At 51.8% G+C, this 23,974-nt stretch overlaps 1 protein-coding gene across 4 annotated transcripts in view; it reads left to right on the forward strand.

Moving 5' to 3' along the window:
* The window catches only part of LOC140415336 (uncharacterized), a 100,259-nt gene that overhangs the window by 66,286 nt on the left and 9,999 nt on the right, over positions 1-23,974 (forward strand). For 3 of the 4 annotated variants that reach the window (XM_072501047.1, XM_072501046.1, XM_072501045.1), the window contains one exon: positions 17,360-17,816. The exons of the other annotated variant lie outside the window; for it this stretch is intronic. In XM_072501047.1, the coding sequence (XP_072357148.1) occupies positions 17,360-17,784 (425 nt within the window). In that variant the 3' untranslated portion in view covers positions 17,785-17,816. The remainder of the gene's footprint in view (positions 1-17,359; positions 17,817-23,974) is intronic. 4 annotated transcript variants of the gene reach the window in all.

Below are 23,974 nucleotides of genomic sequence, written 5' to 3' on the forward strand. Positions count from 1 at the left end.
AAGACGTGCAGGTGAGGTAGATTGGCCATGATAAATTACCCCTTAATGTCCAGGGATGTACAGGTCCGATGGGGTTATGGGAATAGGGTGGGGCAGGGGTTATGGGAATAGGGTGGGGCAGTGGTCCTGGGTAGGGTACTCTTTCAGACGGTTGGTGCAGACCCGATAGACTAAATGGCCTCCTTCCTCCCTGTAGAGATTCAATGAAAAAGGTGGTGCAGGTGCATGTTTCCAACGAGCTACCAAAAGGCTGACAGCTGCTTCAGGGAGCTGCCATATTGTTATAATTATATTAACGCAAAAAGAAAATGTTGCAAACACTCTCGATAATGTAAATTCAAGCTGCCGTGTTGGGTGTTCTGGTTCACAAACAAGCCAACAATGCTGGAAGTGGTGTAACGCTATTTTATTAACTGTTCAATATGCTAACATACTGTAAACGTGGGTATAAGCAATATCAGCTTAACTGTGGACCCTTTCCTATCACTAGCTATGGTGAGGCACTCAGCACATGGTGAATGTCTGTGATGCAGGCTGTGAGCTCTGTGCTCTGAGCTGGCAGCTGCTAGAATGAGCGGGAACTCTCCTGTCCCCTGTCTTTATAGTGCTTGTGCTCTCACTGGTGATTGGCTGCAGTGTTATGTATGCTGGTTGGTCCTACTGCATGTCCATCAGTGTGTGTATGTGATTGCACCATAATGTACTGATGTATATTATGACTCAAGCAACTGGCAGCATAACCTGCAACATCTCAGAATGGAGAAGGAACATGAATCCCGCCTGAGCAATAGCCCTATGTGCCAGGCATAAAAGTGCATGGGCCAATTGTGGACAATTGCATGTTCGATGGGCATGCTTCTCACTCTGGCGCCACCTGCCAACAGGAAATATCTTGTGCGGGCGTCACAAGGCATGGATCCCCACTGTCCCCGCTCCCGTTTGCATTAGCAATTGAGCCCCTGGCGATAGCCCTACAGGGTGTGAAAAACTGGAAGGGCATCCAAAGAGGAGACAGAGAGCACAGAGTTTCACTCTATGCAGGTGACCTGCTCCTGTACGTCTCAAAGCCACAGGAAGGACTGAAAGCAATCATGCGGATCCTAAAAGAGTTCAGAACCTAGTCTCAACCTGGGCAAAAGTGAGGCATTCCCAGTGAACCCAAATGGGGGAGGGACAGAGATGGAGGGACTCTGGTTCAAAATAGCCTAAAAACAGATTCCGATACCTGGAGATCCAAATAGCCAGAGACTGGACACAGATCCACAAATGGAACCTGACCAGCCTGGTGGAGGAAGTAAAAAAGGGCCTACAGAGGTGGGGCTCACTCCCACTCTCCCGGGGGGGGGGGGGGGGCAAGAATCCAACAGTCCCCAAATCAACACTGCAAAGGAGGAAAATTAAAGGAGGCCTGGCACTGCCAAACCTGCAATATTACCACTGGGCAGTAACAACAGAAAGGGTGAGGGGATGGGTGCATGACCCCAACTCGGTACAGATGGAGGAGGTCTCCCTCCAAGGGAACGACACTCCGGGCCCTGGCCACGGCAGCACTCCCATCCCCCGCGGCGAAATACACATCGAGCCCAGTGGTAATGGCCACACTGAAAACGTGGAGCCAGTAAGACAACATTTTGGACTGACCGGGATGTCCCCCATGGCCTCCATCTGCGGTAACCACAAATTCCCGCCAGCTAAGCTAGACGCAACGTTTAAAAAATGGAGACAGGACGGGGGAACGCTGACAGTTAGGGACTTCTACGTAGGCCACAGACTAGCGACGCTGAACGAACTGACGGAGGAATGGGAATTGCCGGCAGGACAAGAAATGAGATACCTTCAAATAAAACATTTCCTCCGTAAAGAGACAGTAGGTACCCCAGGGCCCCGGAGACCACACTTTTAGAGGACCTGATGACCATGGACAGTAAAGAGGGGGGGTCTCTGTGGGGAAAATATATGGACAGCTTCTGGATGAGATCTGACGGAAATGGGAGGACGAACTGGGGACAGAAGTGGGGCGAGGTCTCTGGAGCGAAGCACTGAGCAGGGCCAACTCCACCTCCTCCTGCGCAAGGCTAAGCCTAATGCAGTTCAAAGTGGTGCACAGAGCGCACCTGACCAGAACCCCAATGAACAGGTTCTTCCCGGAGGTGGAGGACAAATGTGAGCGGTGCCAGAGGGGCCCGGCCAACCACACCCACATGTTCTGGGCTTGTCCCAAACATGCTGGGTTCTGGACAGACTTCTCCCTCTGAGGCAATTCCAAGGTTGTGGGGGTGAGGGTGGCAACGTACCTAAATTTGGCAATCTTCGGGCTATCAGGGCAGCCAGAGCTACACATGGGGAAGAGGGCCGACACGCTAGGTTTCGCTTCTCTAATTGCACACCAGAGAATCCTGCTCGGCTGGCGATCAGCAGCATCACCCACAGCTGCAGACTGGCTAGCTGACATTTTTGAATTCCTCTACCTGGAGAAGATAAAATATGCCATCCGATGGTTGAAGGAAGGCGTCTTTGCTGCATGGGGGCAATTTGTTGGTCTGTTCCAAAAACTGTTTTGAGGCCAACAATAGCCAGTAGAGGGAGAACTGGAAGGAGTAGAAAAGAAAGAAAAACAAAAGACAAGGAGCAACACAAGGGACGCACAACCCATGGGGGGAGGGAGGAGAAAGGGGGCAGAGAGCCTGAGACAGGCAAAGAGGGACAACACGGGGGGAGGGGGGAATCCCCCCCCCCCCCACCCACTCATCCACAAAAGAACCATGGCTGAAGCCAACCAAGGGAGAATAGAGGGAGGGGAGCAAGAAGAAGGGGAAGCAGACCCCCAAATCGACCAGGGGGATAGGAAGTGGGGTGGGTGGGGGTGATGGGGAGGGGTTAGGAAAGGTGGGGCTGGGGGGAGGGAGTGCGGGGGTGGGGGGAGAGTTCGGGGGGTGGGGGGGGAGGAGGGGGGAGGACACACCAAAATAGATTGCAGCAATCTGTAAATAAAGTAAAGTAAGATAGATGTCTTTTTGCGCTACACTGTACAATAACTAAACATGAACGTCAATGTACATAATGTTGAAAATGCCAATAAAAAGATTTTAAAAAAGAAATTAGGAGAGCAAAAAGGGGACAATGAAAGGATACTGGCAGGTAAAATAAAGGAAAATCAAAGGTTTAAAAAAAAACATTTTTAGTGTACCTAATTCATTTTTTTTCCAATTAAAGGGTAATTTTAGCGTGGCCAATCCACCTACCCTGCAATTCTTTGGGTTGTGGGGGTGAAACCCACGCAGACACGGGAAGAATGTGCAAACTCCACACGGACAATGACCCAGAGCTGGGATCGAACCTGGGACCTTGGCGCTGTGAGGCAGCGATGCTAACCCACTGCGCCACCCTGCTGTCCCCGGAAAATCACAAGTTGTTGTACATGTACAGTCAGCATAGTTTTGTTAAAGGGTGGTCATGTCTGATCAACTTGATTGAATTTTTCGAAGAGGTGACTGTGGTAATCACCACTGTTGTATATATTAGGAGATGTGTGGTAAGGCCCTGTACTACAGGTACCGGGGTAGTCCCTGCCTGCTGGCTCCGCCCAGTAGGCGGAGTATAAATATGTGTGCTCCCTATACAGCAGCCATTTCGCCAGCTGCTGTAGGAGGCCACACATCTTGGAGTAATAAAGCCTCAGTTGTATTCAACTCTCGTCTCTGTGCAATTGATCATGCATCAGTGACCAGGTGCAATGCATTTGACGTAGTCTACTTGGACTTTGACAAGGCTTTTGATAAAGTGCATCAGGGGAGTCTGAAAGTGAAGGTAATAGCCCATGGTATCTAAGGAAATTGGACAAATTGGAGTTTGCTTTAATTTTTTTTTCTCTCTTTCAAGTTGTGCCTTCTCACGGCGCCGAGGTCCAAGCTTCAATCCCTGCCCGGGGTCACTGTCCGTGTGGAGTTTGCATATTCTCCCCGTGTCTGCGTTTCATCCCCACAACCCAAAAATGTGCAGGTTAGGTGGATTGGCCATGCTAAATTGTCCCTTAATTGGAAAAAAAATTGGATATTCTAAATTTAAAAAAAACTTGGGCAGTCTCTCTTCCTGGACTGGGAAGATCTCCATCCAGTTTCACTTGACTACCTTGAACCAATCATGGCCCAATAGACTTGGCCCTTGGCCTGACAGTATTATTATTGGGCGCTGAGTGGACTGCTGCTTATAGTTTACAGGTACTGTGGTAGTATTCTTTATCTTGATGTCTTCTCCTGTGTATATTGTTAGTTTTGCTGCAGTTCTCCTCAAACTCAATGGCTGGTCTCCTTCTTATGAATTTTGAAATGTGTGTTCTTTTAATTACTGTGGAAGGAGCCCTGTGTCAACTTTAATCTTCAAGGACCTATTGTTTGCCAAGAGCATCACCGTGGTCGATGCCATTCTGCCCACTTTCATGTTGAACAATGAGTGAACATTTAAATCTGTAGTACAGGACTCTTCATATTATTCACTTGCGATGTACTACAGACCCTTACTGGGTAGACTTTACTTACTTTTACATCGGGGCCTTAAGTGACTTTTCCTGTGGCAGAAAAAAACATTCCACCTCTTTATACCGGCAGGCTTCAAGGAAGTAATTACACTCCCACCAGTAACACTCTACTTTACTTCAATCCTAGGCAGCAATAGGCTCTTAAATCTTCTCACCCTTTTCGTGGCTGCATTTGTTTCCTGGTTCAAAATTACATTTTTGGCACCATTGCTGACTGTAGCTTTCCGCCCTCACTGATGGACTGCACCATTTTGTGCACTCCTGTGCACCCTTTACAGTGCTCTCCATTGTGAATGCTAACTCCAGCATCGCCTTAAAATATATACCTGCCTCTGCAGTAGCTTCCTTTGGCTGGTCTCATTATTTACCCCGCAGACGAAACGATCTCTTAGCATATCAGTGAGAGTGTCTCTGAAGTTGCAGTGCTTTGCAATCTGTCTCAACTTGGTAATATAAGTTGCAGTAGTGTCCCCAGGAGCTCTCCTGGTTGAGTAAAAATTAAATCACTGCAATATTACAAATGGCTTGAGTAGTAGTGTGTTTTCATCAATTCAACTATTTCAATGAATGACTTGGAGTCGGGATCTGATCCTGCATATTAAATTGTAGGCCTGGGTCCCACACGTGCTCAGAATAATTGTCTTTCTCGTCCCCTCCTCCTTTATTCCGTTGGCCTAAGTAGCCCAAATGTTCAATATATTGTGTCCAATCCTCCACAGAGGATCTATCTGTCTGAATATATGCATATCTGCAAGCACTCTTCCCATGATTTGGGGACCGCTTTTTTGTCTTTTATTTTCCTTCAACTATAATGTTTCCCATTCACTAGTTAGGTAAATAACAACTGCAACGTTTATTTGTATACAACTACAGTGCAGAGGTCATGGCTGTGAATCAGCTTCCAGGATCGAACTTGCTAGGGTGCTCTCCCACCCTGGTCCCTGATTGGTTACCCGGGTCACGAGGCCCTCTCAACAGATCACCCCATAAAGGGGACATGCAATACAAGCAGAACCATGACCAACAACTGCTGTCTGAAAAATGGAAATACTGGCAGCACGGTGGCTCAGTGGTTAGCAGTGCTGTCTCACAGCGCCGAGGTTCCAGGTTCGAACCCGGCTCTGGGTCACTATCTGTGTGGAGTTTGCACATTCTCCCCGTGTTTGTGTGAATTTCGCCCCCACAACCCAAAGATGTGCAGGGTAGGGGGATTGGCTACGCTAAATTGCCCCTTAATTGGAAAAAATGAATTGGGTACTCTAAATTTATTTTTAAAAAATGGAAATAATAGTTATGATCTGAAACTGTTGAATTCAATGTCCGGAAAATCTTAAAGTACTTAAATGAAAGATCAGCTGCTTTCCTAGACCTTCCACTCAGTTTCAATAATATTGTGTAGGAGGCCCAGGACAGTGGTCAGAGTGGTCGGGGTAGGACTTCCACTCCCATAAAGGGTACAGAATTGAAATGGCAATTAATCAGAAGCTCAGGCTTGATTTTGCATACCGAAAAGAAGTGTTCAGCAAAGCGATCACCAAATCTACATTTGGTCTCCCCAAATCTGCATTTGGTCTCCCAATGCAGGAATTGTGGGCGGGATTCTCCGGAAAAATTTCCAAGTGTTGCGGCAAGTGGAAATTGATGTGGGTTTCACGGCGCTTGACCCAGCGAATCCGGCAACGCAATTCAATGTTTTTAATTCGTTCACTTAACGAGGCCTCACGGGCATCTCGCTGCAAATAACACCTCGCCAGCCGATTCGCCAGAACCGCGCTCACCAGCCCCCCGCTAACAAGGTCGAGCTTAAACTGCACTTTCTCAGTCAACCCCAGCCAGCTCGCAATAATGGCGTCGAGAAGACCGGCCCCAAGATTCGGGGACGTTGACCTGGGAGGCTCCTGCACGCGGTGGAGGCCAGGAGGGATGTCCTGTTTCACCGGGGGTCCCGACCTACAATGACCTACACCGGGCAGCACAAATGCGGAGACAACAACGCCACCCCTCTTCTCCCCCAACCACACCATCACAACCCCTCTCCCACCACTGAACCACGCGTGTGGCTAATGATGCTCTTTCTCATCTCCTCAGGAAAAGCTCGCCCACAATTGGCGGGAGAGGGCCCAGAAGGGCAGTGGGGTGTCAGACATAAGAATTCTCACCTCCTTCGAGGTGCTTGCCCTGGAGGTGAGTGGGGTGGCCGAGGACAGATCGGTCACCCACGCGGAGGCTGGCGGACGCCGCAGAGGTGAGGAACCACCGGGATCCATCCGGGGGACCTATTCCTGACTGACTGATCCAACTGTCCCACTGACCACATGTCCATTCTCCCGCAGGTCCTCCAGCCGACAGCGCCGGCCCATCCTGGGTGGCCACCTCTCCTGACTCCGAGGAGAACACCTTGGAGGAGTTCTCTGAAGATGCAACTGGTATAATCGCCTCACAGCTGTCATCCCAACCCCCTCCACCAGCGCAGATACACAAACCTCGGTGGGACATGTTAGTGGTCAGGCTTCTGGGGCACAATCTGGTGAGCCCCATACTGCTGATGATGCACAGCAGGTGGAGGCAGGAACCCACAGGCGAGACAGCAGCCGGACGGCTGCTAGACCCAGCTGGGTCCCAGCCTGATGCTGAGCCTCTGGAACAGGGTTATCCGGAGCTGATGGAGATGATAGGGAGCGGCCTGGACATTCAGAGGGAGATGGCAGCGTCACTCCAGCCGATCCATAGCCATTTGGAGGAGTCCCAGAGGCTCCGGGCACAGGAGATGTTGCCGGCAATGTGTGGCACCGAGGCCAACACTGCTAGGGTGGTGTCCGCAGTGGAGAGCCTGGTGCACTATGTCAGCACCATGAGTGAAGGTGTCCAAGGCGTCGCTCAGTCGATGCCGGCCAAGGCTGAGGGCCTCAGCAGAATGTCTGACCTTGATGAGGTTCTGCGGGAAGGAGGGGGGGTTGGTAGGGGGTGGGGGATTGGGGGTGCGTCATTGCGGAAGAAAGTGACAGAGGCATCATAATGGTTGCACAAAAGGTTGTTTATTGTGCTGTACAATACCCCATTCCCGATAGGCGAGGAAGTCAGCCATCGCTGAGGTGTGGTTCCCCATGGCAAGTGCCCCAGACAACTGAGCACCGACGGGGAGAGCAGCCCAAACACCAGTCCTCTGCCCAAGACTCAGGACACCCCGGAGCTCGAGTCGGAGGATGACACTGATTTTCCGTCACAGCTGTCTCTCACACCCTCCACCTTCCCAGAGTCTCTCACCTCGGTTGGGCACATTAGTGAAGAAGCTCCTGGGGCACTCTCTGGTGTGCACCACACAGTCGGTCAGTTACAGTAGGTGCAGGTAGGAGCACCCAAGAGGCCGGACAGTCGGAGGGCAGGGCAGCCCCAGGAACCAGCTGCCCTAAGCAGATGGGTCCCGGGCCTCTGGAACATCCAGTCGCAGCCACAGTGCACATGCAGTCAGAGACCCAGGGACCACAAGAGGGGTTGTCAGTGAGCATCCTGCACCTGCGGGCACAGGTGGAGGAGTCCAACTGCATGCAGGAGCAGGGAGTGGTGCCGGCCCTGCGTGCCACCCAGACCAACACTGCAGGTGTGGCATCTGCGGTGAAGGCATTGGTTTCGGCTATGGATCAGCGGGTCCAAGGCCTGGGGCATTCTGTGCAGGCGATGTCCGAGGCCCAGCACAGGGCTGCCCCCTTACAGGCAGCCATGTGCCAGAGCCACCTGGATAATGCAGCGGCATTCCTCAGCATAGCCCAGTCACAGCAGGTCATGGCTGGGAACGTCGCTGGCATTGCCTAGGTGCTGGTCGGCGTGGCGCAAACACTGAGGCAGGTGGGCCAGTCACTGGCTGACATGACACAGGCCCAGAAGGTGGTGGCACAGTCACAGATGGCGATGCTCCTGTGCTCTATGGCGTAGAGCGAGCAGACCCTGGTCGAGACCAGAGCGGGCCTCCAGGACTGGCAGCAGGCCTCAGGGGATGGCTCCACTCACACCCCCGTCCCAAGGAGTAGGCCGGGGGCCATTGGGCGCCCCGAGGGAGGAGGTGCTGATGGGGCCCATGCCAGTGACTCCTGCAGGGGAGGTGCCGGAACACCGCAGCACCTCGGACTCGCCACCTTCCCCCCTCCCCTGGTGCATCTGGTGGGCAGCGGGCAGAATAGGATGGCACCACGCCACCTGGGACTCCTGACAACGGCCGGGCCCATCCTTGTCGCAGGGCAGTGGTCACAGCAGGCCGCCTCCATTCCTGCTGTACCGTCTGGGGAACCACCGAGGCGTAGCGTTGGGGCCCTTAAGGACATAAAGTTAAGTTGGCACGGGTGCAGGGCACAGCTTGGTCAGAGAGGCTAAGGCATAGATCTGTACATACTTGTTCACAATAAACACCTGTTACCATCTCCGTGCTCTGTTTGATGGGAGTGAGGGTTGGGCTGGCAGGGGGGCGGGTAGTGAAATGGTGCAGGCTTTTTGGGTGGACCATGCGCCCCCCTCTCCGCATCGTCCTCGTTGGACGAGGTCTGCCCTTCCTCTTCCTTCATCCTCCTCCTCCAGCTGTGCGTTGTTGTGAAGGATGCAGCAGGCCACCACGATGCGGGCGACCCTCTCAGCCTCGTACTGGAGGGCCCCTCCAGAGCAGTCGAGGTACCTGAACCACATCTTCAGGAGGCCGAAGCCCCTCTCGATCACACTCCTGGTTGCTGTTTGGATGTCATTGTATCGGGTCTCTGCGTCGGTTTGTGGCCTCCGGATAGGTGTCATCAGCCACAGCCGCAGCAGGTAACCCCTCTCGCCCAGGAGCCAACCCCTCAGCTGGGGGGGTAACCCTGCAGCTTGTGCGGCTGCCACCTGCCCCTCTGCAGCCCGCTATATTGCTCCACTGCAGCTTCCCGCTCCTCTTCGAGTGGCTCCCACTCATACGGCCGCAGGGCATCCCACAGAGTTGCGGCGACCAATAGGGTGGCTGGTTGAACTCCAAAAGCCATTGACTGCAAGGGGTGAAAGGCCAACATGTTAGCATGGTACATACTCCCGTTATGGGGTTATGGGGATAGGGTGTAGGTGTTGACCTTGGTTACGGTGCTCCTTCCAAGAGCCGGTGCAGAATTGATGGGCCGAATGGCCTCCTTCTGCACTGTAAATTCTATGATAATAAAATCAATGAGTTATTCCGTCAAATGTGAATACATTTAGCCTCTTAGGTTTTTTTCGCTTGCATGAATTAGGTAGACAAATGATGTTATGTACAAGTTGTGATGATCTTGATGATTATACAAAGCCAATTAATATTTATGAGTCCAATCTTAATTTTAAAAAAAATAAATTTGTGAGTCCATACTTTATGAGTTTGTTCGGTCGAGTTGCTTTCTTCTTCTGTTGTTGAAATGGTGATGTTGATGTTGTTATTTCATTGTGAATGTCGTCAGTGTTCATCAATGAGGTATTTGAATGGTCGAATCACTTTGTTGTCTGATTTATGCTTTTTTTTTCTATGCTTGCAGTAGCGATTCTGTGTTACATCTTTGTTGTCAGACCTTGACCTTTTCCTGTGTTTGTGCTATTGATTCTGCATGTCATCTTTCCTGAAAGCTGGTTTGCTTGTTTGTTGTGGAGCAAATGTGAACTTGTGAGATTTGTTGCCGTGCCATGGCATGTTTGTACTCTTGCCACTGTTTTGCAGTGTGCTGTGGCATTGTCCTTCATGTGCAGAGTTGTACCATGTTGTACAGGTCGTTGTTTCATTGTTGTCGTTTCTGTCTTGGCCGTTTTTGTTGTCGTTCTTGTTGTTGTCGTTCTTTTTGTTGTTTTTGTCGTGTTTGTTGTTTCAGTTTTTGTTGTTTTCGATATTCTTGTTGTTTTTCTTGTTGTGCTTGTTGTTTCTGTTATGCTTCTTGTTGTTTTTGTTCTTCTTGTTGCGCTGCATGTTGTTTTTGTTGTTGCTGCTGTTGTTCTTGTTTCTGTTGTGCTTCTTACGGTTGTTGTTCTTGTTGCGCTCAATGAGTGTTCCGTATGGATGATTTGAGTCATTGTCACAGTTATTGGTGTCAGTGTCCTTTGTGGTATCTATTACATTGAGCGTTTCTTCTTGAGAATTGTGAGAATGATCTGATGTTGCATTGATGTTGGTGACATCAGTCATTTGTGGTGGATTCGATTCCTCTTCTTTGCTTCCTTGGTGCTCCTCTTCTAGAGTCATTTCTGGTTCACTTGAAGCATCATTGATTTCTTGATGCTCCTCTTTTGGAGTCATTTCAGGTTCATTTGAATCATCTTTGGTTTCTTGATGCTCCTCTTCTGGAGTCAAAATCTTCAAGATTTCTATTGATGTGGTCTCTCTGGACTCATCTGATTGTTGAGTGCTTCTGTACAGATGAGCCGGGATCTGTCAGTCTCGCTGTGATCCTGCACATCCTGTATGTCGATTGTGATCACATTGTCACTATTCTCACATACAGCGGGTAGACATTCAGTGTCTTCTTGGTGGTTAAATGAGCTGGGTAGACTTTCATAGTCTGCTGCTGGTTGCGCAGATAAGGTGGATAGACCTTCTTGGTCTTGTTCATGCATGGCGTTCGCTATGGAGTGTTTGCTTGCTTCCATTTTTGAGTTTGACACCAAGCTGTCTTGCGTGGAGGCTTGCATCGCTCTCTCTGTGGAGGCTTGTGTCCCTCTCTCTGTGGAGGCTTGCGTCGCTCTCTATGGAGTCTTTCTTTGCTCTCTCTGTGGAGTCTCTTCTCGCTCTCTCTGTGGAGTCTCTCATCGCTCTCTCTGTGGAATCTTTTATCGCTCTCTCTGTGGAGTCTTTCACCGCGATCTCTGTGGAGTCTTTCATCGCTCTCTCTGTGGAGTCTTTCATCGCTCTCTCTCTGGTGTCTTTCACCCTCTCTCTGTACAGTCTGTCATCGCTCTCTCTGTGGAGTCGTGCAGTGTTCACACTGTAGAGTCGGTCTGCGCTCTCTCAACGGAGTCGTTCTGTGCTCTTTGTGTGGCGTTGTCTTCTTTTTGGGTATTTTACAGGTTGCTGTCATCCAATGATTCGACGATCTGCAATGGCATCATGGTATTGGAATCATCTACCATGAGTAGAGTCGTGTTGAGCTTTGCAACCGTGTTGCTGATGCTGTGATCAGCATATCCGAATAACTCAGCCATGTCTGAGTAGTATTGTGTGCATTGTTCAGTAGACAAATCATCTCTTTTTGTTTCAGAGTTGTTATCGTTCTCTTCAAGTTCTCTTCATGTTCAATGAACAAATCATCTTCTTGGGTTTCGGATTTGTCATTGTGCTCTTCACTTTAGGTGGTGCAGACTGCTTGTTCCAGGGTGTTGTGAAAGTTATTTTCAACTGCTGGTGTAAGTTCAGGCATTGTTCTGTCTTTTGAGGTAAGAAAATTGGGTTTTGCAGCTTCAAATTTCTTTTTTAAATTTTTGTGCATTTCCCTTTTAAGTGGGCGTGGTCCGGGTCCTTTGACGTCATGCCGCTCATGACGTCATGCGTAGGGCGCGATTGCGCATGCGCAATCCGAATTTCCTTTACTGTGCACTCTTTTCGTAACTGCGCATGCACGGCTTCCTGCGCATGCGCAGAACACTTTCACCGGTTTGCGTCTTTTAGGGTAATGCGCATGTGCGGCCTGGCCAGACTGGACATGTGCAAGATGGCTGCCGCTCAGAACTTCCATCTTCTTCTGTTTCAACCCTGCCTCTGCCTCGTGGTGAGCTTTCGCGCCACTTTTACCGATTTTGTTTTCTAGATGATGATTCTGTGTTTGTAAAGACTCAAAATAGTGATTTTGTTTTTGTTCATAAGCAAAGCATTTTTGTATAGCAGTTTCTAGAGTTAGATACTTATCTTGTGAAAGTTCTTCCTTCAAATTTTTGTCAGATAGTCCATAAATTAATTGATCCATTATCATAGTGTCTCTGAAATCAGCATAATCACAGCCTAGTGGTATTAACTTGAGATTTGTAATAAAATCAGTGAGGGGCCCTCCGTTTCTCTGGCATTTATGACAAGAGTTAAATCTTTCCAGCATCTCACCAGACTGACTCTTACAATGTTCATCTGATTTTTTGAGTATTACTTCTAATTTGGTGTTGTCTTCACCTTCTAAGTAATTAAAGCAATTATAGATTTCTCTAGCTTCATGCCCTCCTATTGAGAGTACTTGTGCTATTTTCGTTATGTCAGAGACTGTGCTTAAATCATTAGCTGTGATAAATATTTAGAATATCTGTTCAAATCTTTTCCAGTCATAACTTAAATTACTGGTTGTTTCCAGCTGCCCTAGAGATCCAATGAGTCCCATAGTTAGTCGTCGAGGATCCATTTGCTGCGAAGTCTTCCACAGTCGAATATCTTCTCTTTTTGTCTAATCTAATCTAACTATTTCTGTTAAAACCAACATGCCTGGTACCATGTTTTGTTACCTGTGTGGTAGGTAAAATGTGTTACTCAAACCTTGGTTCGTGATGAGGACTTTGGAATCTCGATGAAGAAGACTCAAAATCGTCCAGTAGTATCAAAAGGTTTATTGAGTAACTATAACAATAATCACATGAGTTCTTTACTTTAAGTTTGATACTAGTGATAAGGTTAAAAAGATCAATCGACGGTAACTATACGTAACTCCACTAGCCATCTGAACTAGTCTGCTATTGCCCTGGTCACAGTGCACCCAAGAGAGAGAGAGAGACCCAATGTGGTTGCCTTTTACACCCCTGTTGGTCCAGCAATCTAGTGATCATGTGGTGCTACTGATTACACATTAACCCCTTGTGTACAAACACATATAGAGATCACTACACCTACTCCCGTGCCCAATCAGGTTTGACAGCTACATGGTGGCCCCGGTTGGCACTGTGGGCTCTGCCCCCTCATGTTCCCCCCACACCCTCATCACTGCCCCATTGGTGGCCGGCACTGTAGGGGCCTATGGCCCTATCACCCATCCCTGATCCCAAGGGTACCATTAGCTGGCACTGCCCTCGCTGAGGGCTGCCATGGGTGTGGCCCTGAGTGGTCCCCTGGTGGGTGTTGGCCTGTTGGGTGGGGAGTTTGGGGTGGGGTGGTGTGGGTGCACACATTTGGCCAGTGTCACTGTGTAGAACCAGGGTGGGTGGTCAGTGGGTATGCAGCAAGGTGGCTTCCGTGGACAGCACGGTGGCACAGTTGTTTGCACTGCTGCCTCCCGTCATCGAGGTCCCAGGTTTGATCCCGGCCCTGGGCCACCATCCATGTGGAGTTTGCACACTCTCCCCGTGTTTGCGTGGGTTTTGCCCCCACAACCCAAAGATGTGCAGGGTATGTGATTGGCCACGCTAAATTGCCCCGTAATTGGAAAAAATAAAGTGGGTACTCTAAATTTATTTTTTAAAAGATGGCAGTCGTTGCCTGGGCACCTCCCCAGTCCTGTGGGGGGTCACCCCAGCCGCCCGTCCTGTCCACCCCCTCCCCCGGCCCTGGCAGGGCCCACCTCACCCCAGCAAGCACAGCCAGTATCCGGTCCGGTAGCCCTCAGTCGCTCCTCTCAGCGTCCTACCTCTTCTCCTTCTCCTCTCAGCAGCCACCAGGCCAGGTTCACAATTTTTGAAATCACAAGTGAACCACGCCGTCAGGAACTCAGCCCGTCGGAGTCGGAGAATCGCGGAGCCACCGGAGAATACTGTGTCAAGCCTGCTAATGATATGCAAATGCCGTTTGAACGCCGCGTGTCGGTGGTGCATTTCCGCCATTTTTGGGGTGCCGAAGAATTGTGATTTGGGGTCAAACCGTCGCCTACCTCAATTTTGACGTCGGAGGCTATTCTCTGCCCAATCGCGTTTCCCGATTTTGGTGTAGGCCATCTGAGAATCCCGCCCTAAGTGTTGATGCCAACAGAGAATCCGTGGACATTTGCGAAAAAAGAATGGCACTGCAACTGGACCGATTCCACTATCGTTGAGGGCCCATCACCGATGCTGCGTGGAGCACACTCTATTCCACTCAGAAATGGTGCGGGATACATAGAACATAGAACATACAGTGCAGACGGAGGCCATTCAGCCTATTGAGTCTGCAGCAACCCACTTAAGCTCTCACTTCCACCCTATCCCTGTAACCCAATAACCCCTCCTAACCATTTTGGTCACTAAGGGCAATTTAGCATGGCCAATCCACCTAACCTGCATGTCTTTGGACTGTGGGAAGAAAACGGAGCCCCCGGAGGAAACCCACGCAGGCACAGGGAGAACGTGCAGACTCCGCACAGACAGTGACCCAGCAGGGAATCGAACCTGGGACCCTGGCTCTGTGAAGCCACAGTGCTATCCACTTATGCTACCGTGTTGCCCGATACGCCGGATTCATTATCGACACTCGGGAGGCTGACAAGCTGCAGCCGCACATACATATTACACTCCCTACACACACTTATCCTAGCCAAAAAGGTGGCACTGATTGTGCTGGAGTGCATCTATACAGATGATGTGTCGGCTGGAGGACACTTATATGACCCATGACTCGCGTTCACAGTGGGCTGTTAGTGGTGTGTGCAGCTACATAGGTGCCTTGCCAGCTGCGGCAATGGTGCTCCATATCCGTCCACCCTGACCGCCAGCCCACCTCCTAGCCACCCTCCACTACCCCCCCCCCCCCCCCACCGCCCGCCATGCCGTCGGGAACTCAGCCCATCGGAGATGGAGAATCACAGCGGGCCCGGAGAATACCAGGTCAGGCCTGCTAATATGCATACAGTGTCTACTGTTCGTGCGGAGTGAAAGGCATTGTCGCCATTTTTGAGTTAACGGAGAATCACGATTTGGTGTCAAATCAGCACCTGCCGCAATTTTGGCATCAGAAGCTATTCTCTGCCAAATCGCATTTCCCGATTTCAACGTCAGCAAACGGAGAATCCTGCCCTGCATCTCTAACGGTGCAGCACTAATTGGAATATCAGCCTGGAATTTGTGCTCAAGTCTGTGGAGCTGCTACCAATCGAGACCAGTCTGTCTCTCGATATAGAGCACTGGGCCATAAATCTATGCTGAGCATCGAGACAGCAGGAGGAGCATTCAACAGTAGAACAGTACAATGAGACGCCTTGCCACTCGTGTGCCTGAGACATAGAAGGAAAAAAAGTCAGCCATCATTCTCTTGTCTGATATCTATTCAGAGAATCCTGCGGTGAAGTTTGGATATTGGGTGAGCAATGGACTATAGCTTTGCTATAACTCCACATTCTCATCAATTAGTGTGTAAAGAAATTCCTCCAAACTTAATTTTTATCTATTAGTAACTACTTTATATTTATGTTCCCTGGCTCTTGACATGGACACAGGTGGAACCAGCATGTTGCTGAGTTCCTTTATAATGGTAATGGCCTTTAACAGGTCTCATTTAATCTTCTTTGTCGCCCCAAGGTGTCTAAATTTTTCCTAATAGTTGCAAGTATAAGGGCGGCATGTTGGGTTAGCACTGCTGCCTCACAGCGCCGAAGGTCCGGGTTGGAACTCGGGTCATTGTCCGTGTGGAGTTTGCACATTCTCTCCCTGTGTCTACATGGGTCTCGCCCCCACAACCCAAAGATGTACAGGGTAGGTCGATTGATCATGCTAAATGGCGTCTTAATTGGAAACATTTAAAAAAAATACTTGCAAATGTTTGTGGAGCAAAAGTTATCTTGAGACATCTGGCCTTGGAAGGCAATGTCATTATTCCATCTAATGCTACATTTGATTCATAGGAATAGGAGTATGCCATTCCACTTATCAAGTCTGCTCTACCATTCACTTAAATCATGGCTGATCGCGACCTTAATTCCATTTACCCACCATGGTTCTATATCCCTTACGTAACAAAAGTCCAGAAATCTTAATTTTGAAATTTTCAATTGACCACCGCACCCCAGCTAATCTTAACATGGAGAGAGTTCCCTGTTTTTATTATATATTTAATAATAATAATCTTTATAAGTCACAAGTAGGCTTACATTAACACTGCAATGAAGTTACTGTGAAAAGCTCCTAGTCGCCACATTCCGGTGCCTGTTCGGGTACACAGGGAGAATTCAGAATGTCCAAATTATCTAACAGCACGTCTTTCGGTACTTGTCGGAGGAAACTGGAGCACTCGGAGGAAACCCACGCAGAAACGGGGAGAACATGCAGACTCTGCACAGAACAGTGACCCACGACGGGAATCGAACCTGAGACCCTGGTGCTGTAAAGCCATGGTGCAAACCACAATGCTACCGTGCTGCCCATCCACTACCTTTCATATGAGGAAGAGTTTCATGACCACCCAAATGACCCGTGCTCTAATTTTAATCCCATAAGCAGAAATACTTTCTCGCTGTCCGCTCAATCAAATCCTTCGATCATCTTCAACTCAATTAGATTATGCCGTAATCTTCTCTGCTCAAGGAAGTGTAAACCCTGTCTTTGCAATTTAACCCATTTAGCTCTGGTATCTATCTGGTAAATCGGGGCTGTATCACCTCCAATGCTAACATACCTTCCCTGAGATGCAGGGGCCAAAACCACATCTTCAGCTTGATTCAAACGTAGAACCTTTACTGTTATGAAATTCCTGAAGATATTCCATCTAGATTAGAAAAATAATTCTCCTGGCACTTTCCACATTTTTAGACATTTAAAGCTGCTCCTCAAAGGTTCCTCAGATGGCTATTGGTGTGCTAATCACAAAGGTCAGGGAAATAATTCCTACCACCAAAGGAACAACCAACCTTGGTAAACATTCTCATAACGTGTATGTGTCCATTTCTGGATCTTGTGAGTGACTATTGACTGAATGCTGACCCTTTGCTCCCACAGACCAGCAGACAGGAAAGGGGGGCAACATATCACTCCGGCGTGTCCCAAGTATTCCTTTGATCAGTCTTGTACAGATTGAAGAAAGCAATGACGACAGTTTGTATGAAGTCGTGAGAGACATCCAGCTGAATGTGTGGCAGACTGAGCAGGCGAGTTCAGATCCAAAGAACTTGGAGTACATGACACCATGTAAGGAAGTGTCTTCGCAAGATCTAAGGCAAGTGGATGGGTGTAGCAGCGAGGACAAGTACTCAATAGATGGACAGACACAAGCACCAATTTATGCAAAAATAGTTAAACAGAGAAACAAAGTGTGCCAATTGCAGTTTCAAGGGAAACTTGAAGCTAACGATGAAGTGGAGGTGGAAGAGCCCCCTCCAGTCCCAGAAAAGCACTTCAATGATGAGAATTCAGCAGAGTGTTGATGGTATCAGATAAAGAAACTACACAGACGGAGGTAAGTTTATTAACTGTTACATCCATCTCAATAGAAGAAAGCAGCTGGTACATGGGAACACCAGCACTTCCGAGTTCCTCTATTTATTCCCCATTATTACGATCTCCATAGAGATAGATAACTTTAACAGAGATTCAAACTTCCAGTTACTAGCTGAAAGAATGACTTGGCAAGATTTCACATTTTAAAAATGACTACAAATGACTAAAAACACTGTTGAATGAATGTTAATTTCTTTTAGTGAACTTATACTTCACAGAGAGCGACATTTTCTTTTTGTATTTATCATACATTGCACTCGCCACAGAATTAGTCCTTTTAGCAAACAGTCCATAGTATACCCAACTTCCAAAGGGTTCCCATATCTTTATTTTGCCAAGTAGTAGCTTCAAATGATCATCTCCGGGCAATACATTCAGTTTCTTAAAACCACCACCAACAGTAAAGCCAGTTCCAATAGGTTTTTTTTCTCCTGGCAATGTCAGGACATATCTCCCAGTATCGCTAGAAGGTTGCAGTATGCATCTCTTCGACTAGAAACTCTCTTCCTCCTGAATCTGTTGCAAAGCCAAACAATTTCTTCTCTATGCAGACCACACAGAAACTGCTGTCATTCTGAGATATTCATTTGAGTTGCAAGGAAGCCTGTAACCTGATCCCAAAAATGGCTTCCTCTGCATTCTTCCCCAGGGAATGTGCAACACATTAGTCTTCTATCTAGGTTGAAATATTGATCAGCTAAACTTGACCCCAATTCTCTTTCATCTTAAAAGTAAATGGACAGCTTACAGCACAACCAGATACAACTGGTATCTTCAACAACTTCACGTGGGCTTTTGGAAACTTGAGAGTCTACTTAACGTAAATTCAAAGACTATTTACATTGTCAAGGTGTAAATACCTTGCACCTTCTTAGTAAAACAATCTACCTTCCTTTTATCCCTAACAATCAAACTAGCCAGACTTACTGTCAAACTGCAGAATAGACAGCACAACCTCCTTCAATGGCACAGTGGTTAGCACCGTTGCTTCACAGCACCAGGGACCTGGGTTTGAATCTGGCTTGGGTCACTGTCTTTGAGGAATCTGCACATTCCCCCATGTCGGAGTGGTTTCCTCCAGGTTCTCCGGTTTCCTCCCACATATCCCAAAAGACATGCTGTCAGGTGAATTGGACATTCTGAATTCTCCCCCTGTACCCGAACAGGCGTCTGAGTGTGGCGACTAGGGAATTTTCACAGTAACTTCATTGTAGTGTTAATGTAAGCCTACTTGTGACACTAATAAAGATTATTATTATTTACCCTAAATTTAAAGCTATAGTCCCAAAATAGAATCTTATACACCTCATGGGCGAAATTCTCCGTTATCGGCGGAAACTCCGCCGATCGGCGCAAAAAACGGCGCAAATCCCACTTGCGTCACGTCATAAAAATGGGCCGATAGTCTGCGGCCCGAAATGGGCTAGCAGCGACGTAACGGGATCCGCACTTGTGCAGTGGTTCACGCCATGCAGCGTCATACGCGCTGCACGGCGTGACGGCTCATAAGGCCGCGCAGCTCCCCCCCACCCGACCGGAACAGCCGACCGCAACACCCGACTTGATGGCTGGCCGTCGCTCAGCCCCGAGGTTCGAGTCACGCGATGTGGAGGCGCTCCTGGATGCGGTGGAGCAGAGGAGGGATGCCCTGTATCCCGGGCACGGCCGCAGAGTTGCCCCACGCCACAGCCGGCGTCTGTGGAGGGAGGTGGCAGAGGCCGTCACCGCTGTGGCCCTGACACCACGGACAGGCACCCAGTGCCACAAGAAGGTGAACGACCTCGTCAGAGCAGGCAGGGTGAGCGTCCCCCATATCCCCCATATCCCCTCTCCCCCAAATCCCCCCTCCCCCATATCCCCCCTCCTCCATATCCCCCCTCCCCCATATCCCCCATATCCCCCCCTCCCCCATATCCCCCCCTCCCCCATATCCCCCCTCCCCCATATCCCCCATATTCCCCCCTCCCCCATATCCCCCCTCCCCCATATCCCCCATATTCCCCCCTCCCCCATATCCCCCATATCCCCCTCCCCATATCCCCCCCTCCCCCATATCCCCCCTCCCCCATATCCCCCCTCCCCCATATCCCCCATATCCCCCCTCCCCCATATCCCCCTCCCCATATCCCCCATATCCCCCCTCCCCCATATCCCCCATATCCCCTCTCCCCCAAATCCCCCCCTCCCCCATATCCCCCCTCCCCATATCCCCCAAATCCCCCTCTCCCCCAAATCCCCCCCTCCCCCATATCCCCCCTCCCCCATATCCCCCCTCCCCCATATCCCCCCCTCCCCCATATCCCCCATATCCCCCCCTCCCCATATCCCCCCCTCCCCCATATCCCCCCTCCCCCATATCCCCCCTCCCCCATATCCCCCATATCCCCCCTCCCCCATATTCCCCATATCCCCCCTCCCCCATATCCCCCCTCCCACATATCCCCCCTCCCCATATCCCCCCTCCCCCATATCCCCCATATCACCCCTCCCCCATATCCCCCATATCCCCTCTCCCCCAAATCCCCCCCGCCCCCATATCCCCCCCTCCCCCATATCCCCCCCTCCCCCATATCCCCCATATCCCCCCCTCCCCCATATCCCCCATATCCCCCCTCCCCCATATCCCCCATATCCCCCCCTCCCCCATATCCCCCCCTCCCCCATATCCCCCCTCCCCCATATCCCCCATATTCCCCCCTCCCCCATATCCCCCATATCCCCCTCCCCATATCCCCCCTCCCCCATATCCCCCCTCCCCCATATCCCCCCTCCCCCATATCCCCCATATCCCCCCTCCCCCATATCCCCCTCCCCATATCCCCCATATCCCCCCTCCCCCATATCCCCCATATCCCCTCTCCCCCAAATCCCCCCCTCCCCCATATCCCCCCTCCCCATATCCCCCAAATCCCCCTCTCCCCCAAATCCCCCCCTCCCCCATATCCCCCCTCCCCCATATCCCCCCTCCCCCATATCCCCCCCTCCCCCATATCCCCCATATCCCCCCTCCCCCATATCCCCCCCTCCCCCATATCCCCCCTCCCCCATATCCCCCTCCCCCATATCCCCATATCCCCCCTCCCCCATATTCCCCATATCCCCCCTCCCCCATATCCCCCCTCCCACATATCCCCCCTCCCCCATATCCCCCCTCCCACATATCCCCCCTCCCCATATCCCCCCCTCCCCCATATCCCCCATATCACCCCTCCCCCATATCCCCCATATCCCCTCTCCCCCAAATCCCCCCGCCCCCATATCCCCCCCTCCCCCATATCCCCCCCTCCCCCATATCCCCCCCTCCCCCATATCCCCCATATCCCCCCTCCCCCATATTCCCCATATCCCCCCCCTCCCCCATATCCCCCCTCCCACATATCCCCCATATTCCCCCCTCCCCCATATTCCCCCCTCCCCCATATCCCCCATATCCCCCCTCCCCCATATCCCCCATATCCCCCCTCCCCCATATCCCCCATATTCCCCCCTCCCCCATATCCCCCATATCCCCCCCTCCCCCATATCCCCCCTCCCCAATATTCCCCATATCCCCCCCTCCCCCATATCCCCCCCTCCCCCATATCCCCCATATCCCCCCTCCCCCATATCCCCCCTCCCCCATATCCCCCATATCCCCCCTCCCCCACATCCCCCCTCCCCCATATCCCCCCCTCCCCCATATCCCCCATATCCCCCCTCCCCCATATTCCCCATATCCCCCCTCCCCCATATCCCCCCTCCCACATATCCCCCATATTCCCCCCTCCCCCATATCCCCCATATCCCCCCTCCCCCATATCCCCCATATCCCCCTCCCCCATATCCCCCATATCCCCCCTCCCCCATATCCCCCATATCCCCCCTCCCCCATATCCCCCTCCCCCATATCCCCCCTCCCCCATATCCCCCCTCCCCCATATTCCCCCCTCCCTCATATCCCCCCTCCCCCATATCCCCCCCTCCCCCATATCCCCCCTCCCCCATATTCCCCATATCCCCCCCTCCCCCATATCCCCCCTCCCCCATATCCCCCATATCCCCCCTCCCCCATATTCCCCATATCCCCCCCTCCCCCATATACCCCCTCCCACATATCCCCCATATTCCCCCCTCCCCCATATCCCCCATATTCCCCCCTCCCCCATATCCCCCATATTCCCCCCTCCCCCATATCCCCCATATCCCCCCTCCCCCATATCCCCCCTCCCACATATCCCCCATATTCCCCCCTCCCCCATATCCCCCATATCCCCCCTCCCCCATATCCCCCATATCCCCCTCCCCCATATCCCCCATATCCCCCCTCCCCCATATTCCCCATATCCCCCCTCCCCCATATCCCCCTCCCCCATATCCCCCCTCCCCCATATCCCCCCTCCCCCATATTCCCCCCTCCCTCATATCCCCCATATCCCCCATATCCCCCCTCCCCCATATCCCCCCCTCCCCCATATCCCCCCCTCCCCCATATCCCCCCCTCCCCCATATCCCCCCCTCCCCCATATCCCCCTCCCCCATATTCCCCATATCCCCCCCTCCCCCATATCCCCCCTCCCCCATATCCCCCATATCCCCCCTCCCCCATATTCCCCATATCCCCCCCTCCCCCATATACCCCCTCCCACATATCCCCCATATTCCCCCCTCCCCCATATCCCCCATATTCCCCCCTCCCCCATATCCCCCATATCCCCCTCCCCCATATCCCCCATATCCCCCCTCCCCCATATCCCCCATATCCCCCCTCCCCCATATCCCCCATATCCCCCCTCCCCCATATCCCCCCCTCCCCCATATCCCCCATATCCCCAAGTGAATCCAGCCCTAACCTTAACCTCTGCAATGCACGCGCAACCGATGGCGTGCATTCATATACCTGCCTAACACTGTTGCCTTTTACCCCTGCCACCACCCCCCCCCCCCCAGGAGAAGCGCGCACACAACAATAGGGAGCATGTGAGGACTGGAGGAGGGCCCGCTGATGAGAGGCCACTGACCGTACACAAGGAAAGGGCCCTGGAACTGGCTGGCGGACCTGACGACCGGGAGGTTGCTGATGCAGAGGTCGGGGCCCCACGAGAAAGTGAGCCACCAACAGCCCGTCCCCATATCCCCCCTCCCCTATATCCCCCTCTCCCGTATCACCTGATCACTGCCTGATGTCTAACCATGCATGCTTCATTGTGTATCGCAGGACCAAACGTCCAGGCACCCATCCCCGCAGATGCAGACCGCCCGCAGGATGCCCCTCCGAGACCACGGGAGACGGAGAGACCCGCACCCTCCAGCATGCGACGCCCGCAGGATGCCCCTCCGAGACCACGGGAGACGGAGAGACCCGCACCCTCCAGCATGCGACGCCCGCAGGATGCCCCTCCGAGACCACGGGAGACGGAGAGACCCGCACCCTCCAGCATGCGACGCCCGCAGGATGCCCCTCGGAGACCACGGGAGACGGAGAGACCCGCACCCTCCAGCATGCGACGCCCGCAGGATGCCCCTCGGAGACCACGGGAGACGGAGAGACCCGCACCCTCCAGCATGCGACGCCCGCAGGATGCCCCTCGGAGACCACGGGAGACGGAGAGACCCGAACCCTCCAGCATGCGACGCCCGCAGGATGCCCCTCGGAGACCACGGGAGACGGAGAGACCCGAACCCTCCAGCATGCGACGCCCGCAGGATGCCCCTCGGAGACCACGGGAGACGGAGAGACCTGGAGCAACAGGGAGACGACACCCCCGTCACGTGCGGGAGCGACCACCCAGCAATGAGGGGGGCAGCCACAGGCCCCCGTCACATCCGAGCCAGGACACCACTACCCAGGACACCACTATCCAGGACACCCCTACCCGGGACACCACTACCCAGGACACCCCTACCCGGCACAGCACTACCCGGGACAGCACTACCCAGGACACCCCTACCCGGGAAGACGAAATACCGGACAGTGACTCAGAGTGGATGGGTGGAGACGAACCCCCACCCCAAAGTGCCATGGACTCAGAGTGGGACGAAGAGCACGACACAACGCCACTGCTGTCACCAACACCCTCCACCATCGCAGAAACACTCACCACGGTTGGGCACTTTAGTGATGAGGCGTCTGGTACACTC

Source organism: Scyliorhinus torazame, chromosome 1, assembly GCF_047496885.1.
Source record: "Scyliorhinus torazame isolate Kashiwa2021f chromosome 1, sScyTor2.1, whole genome shotgun sequence".
Taxonomy (NCBI): domain Eukaryota; kingdom Metazoa; phylum Chordata; class Chondrichthyes; order Carcharhiniformes; family Scyliorhinidae; genus Scyliorhinus; species Scyliorhinus torazame.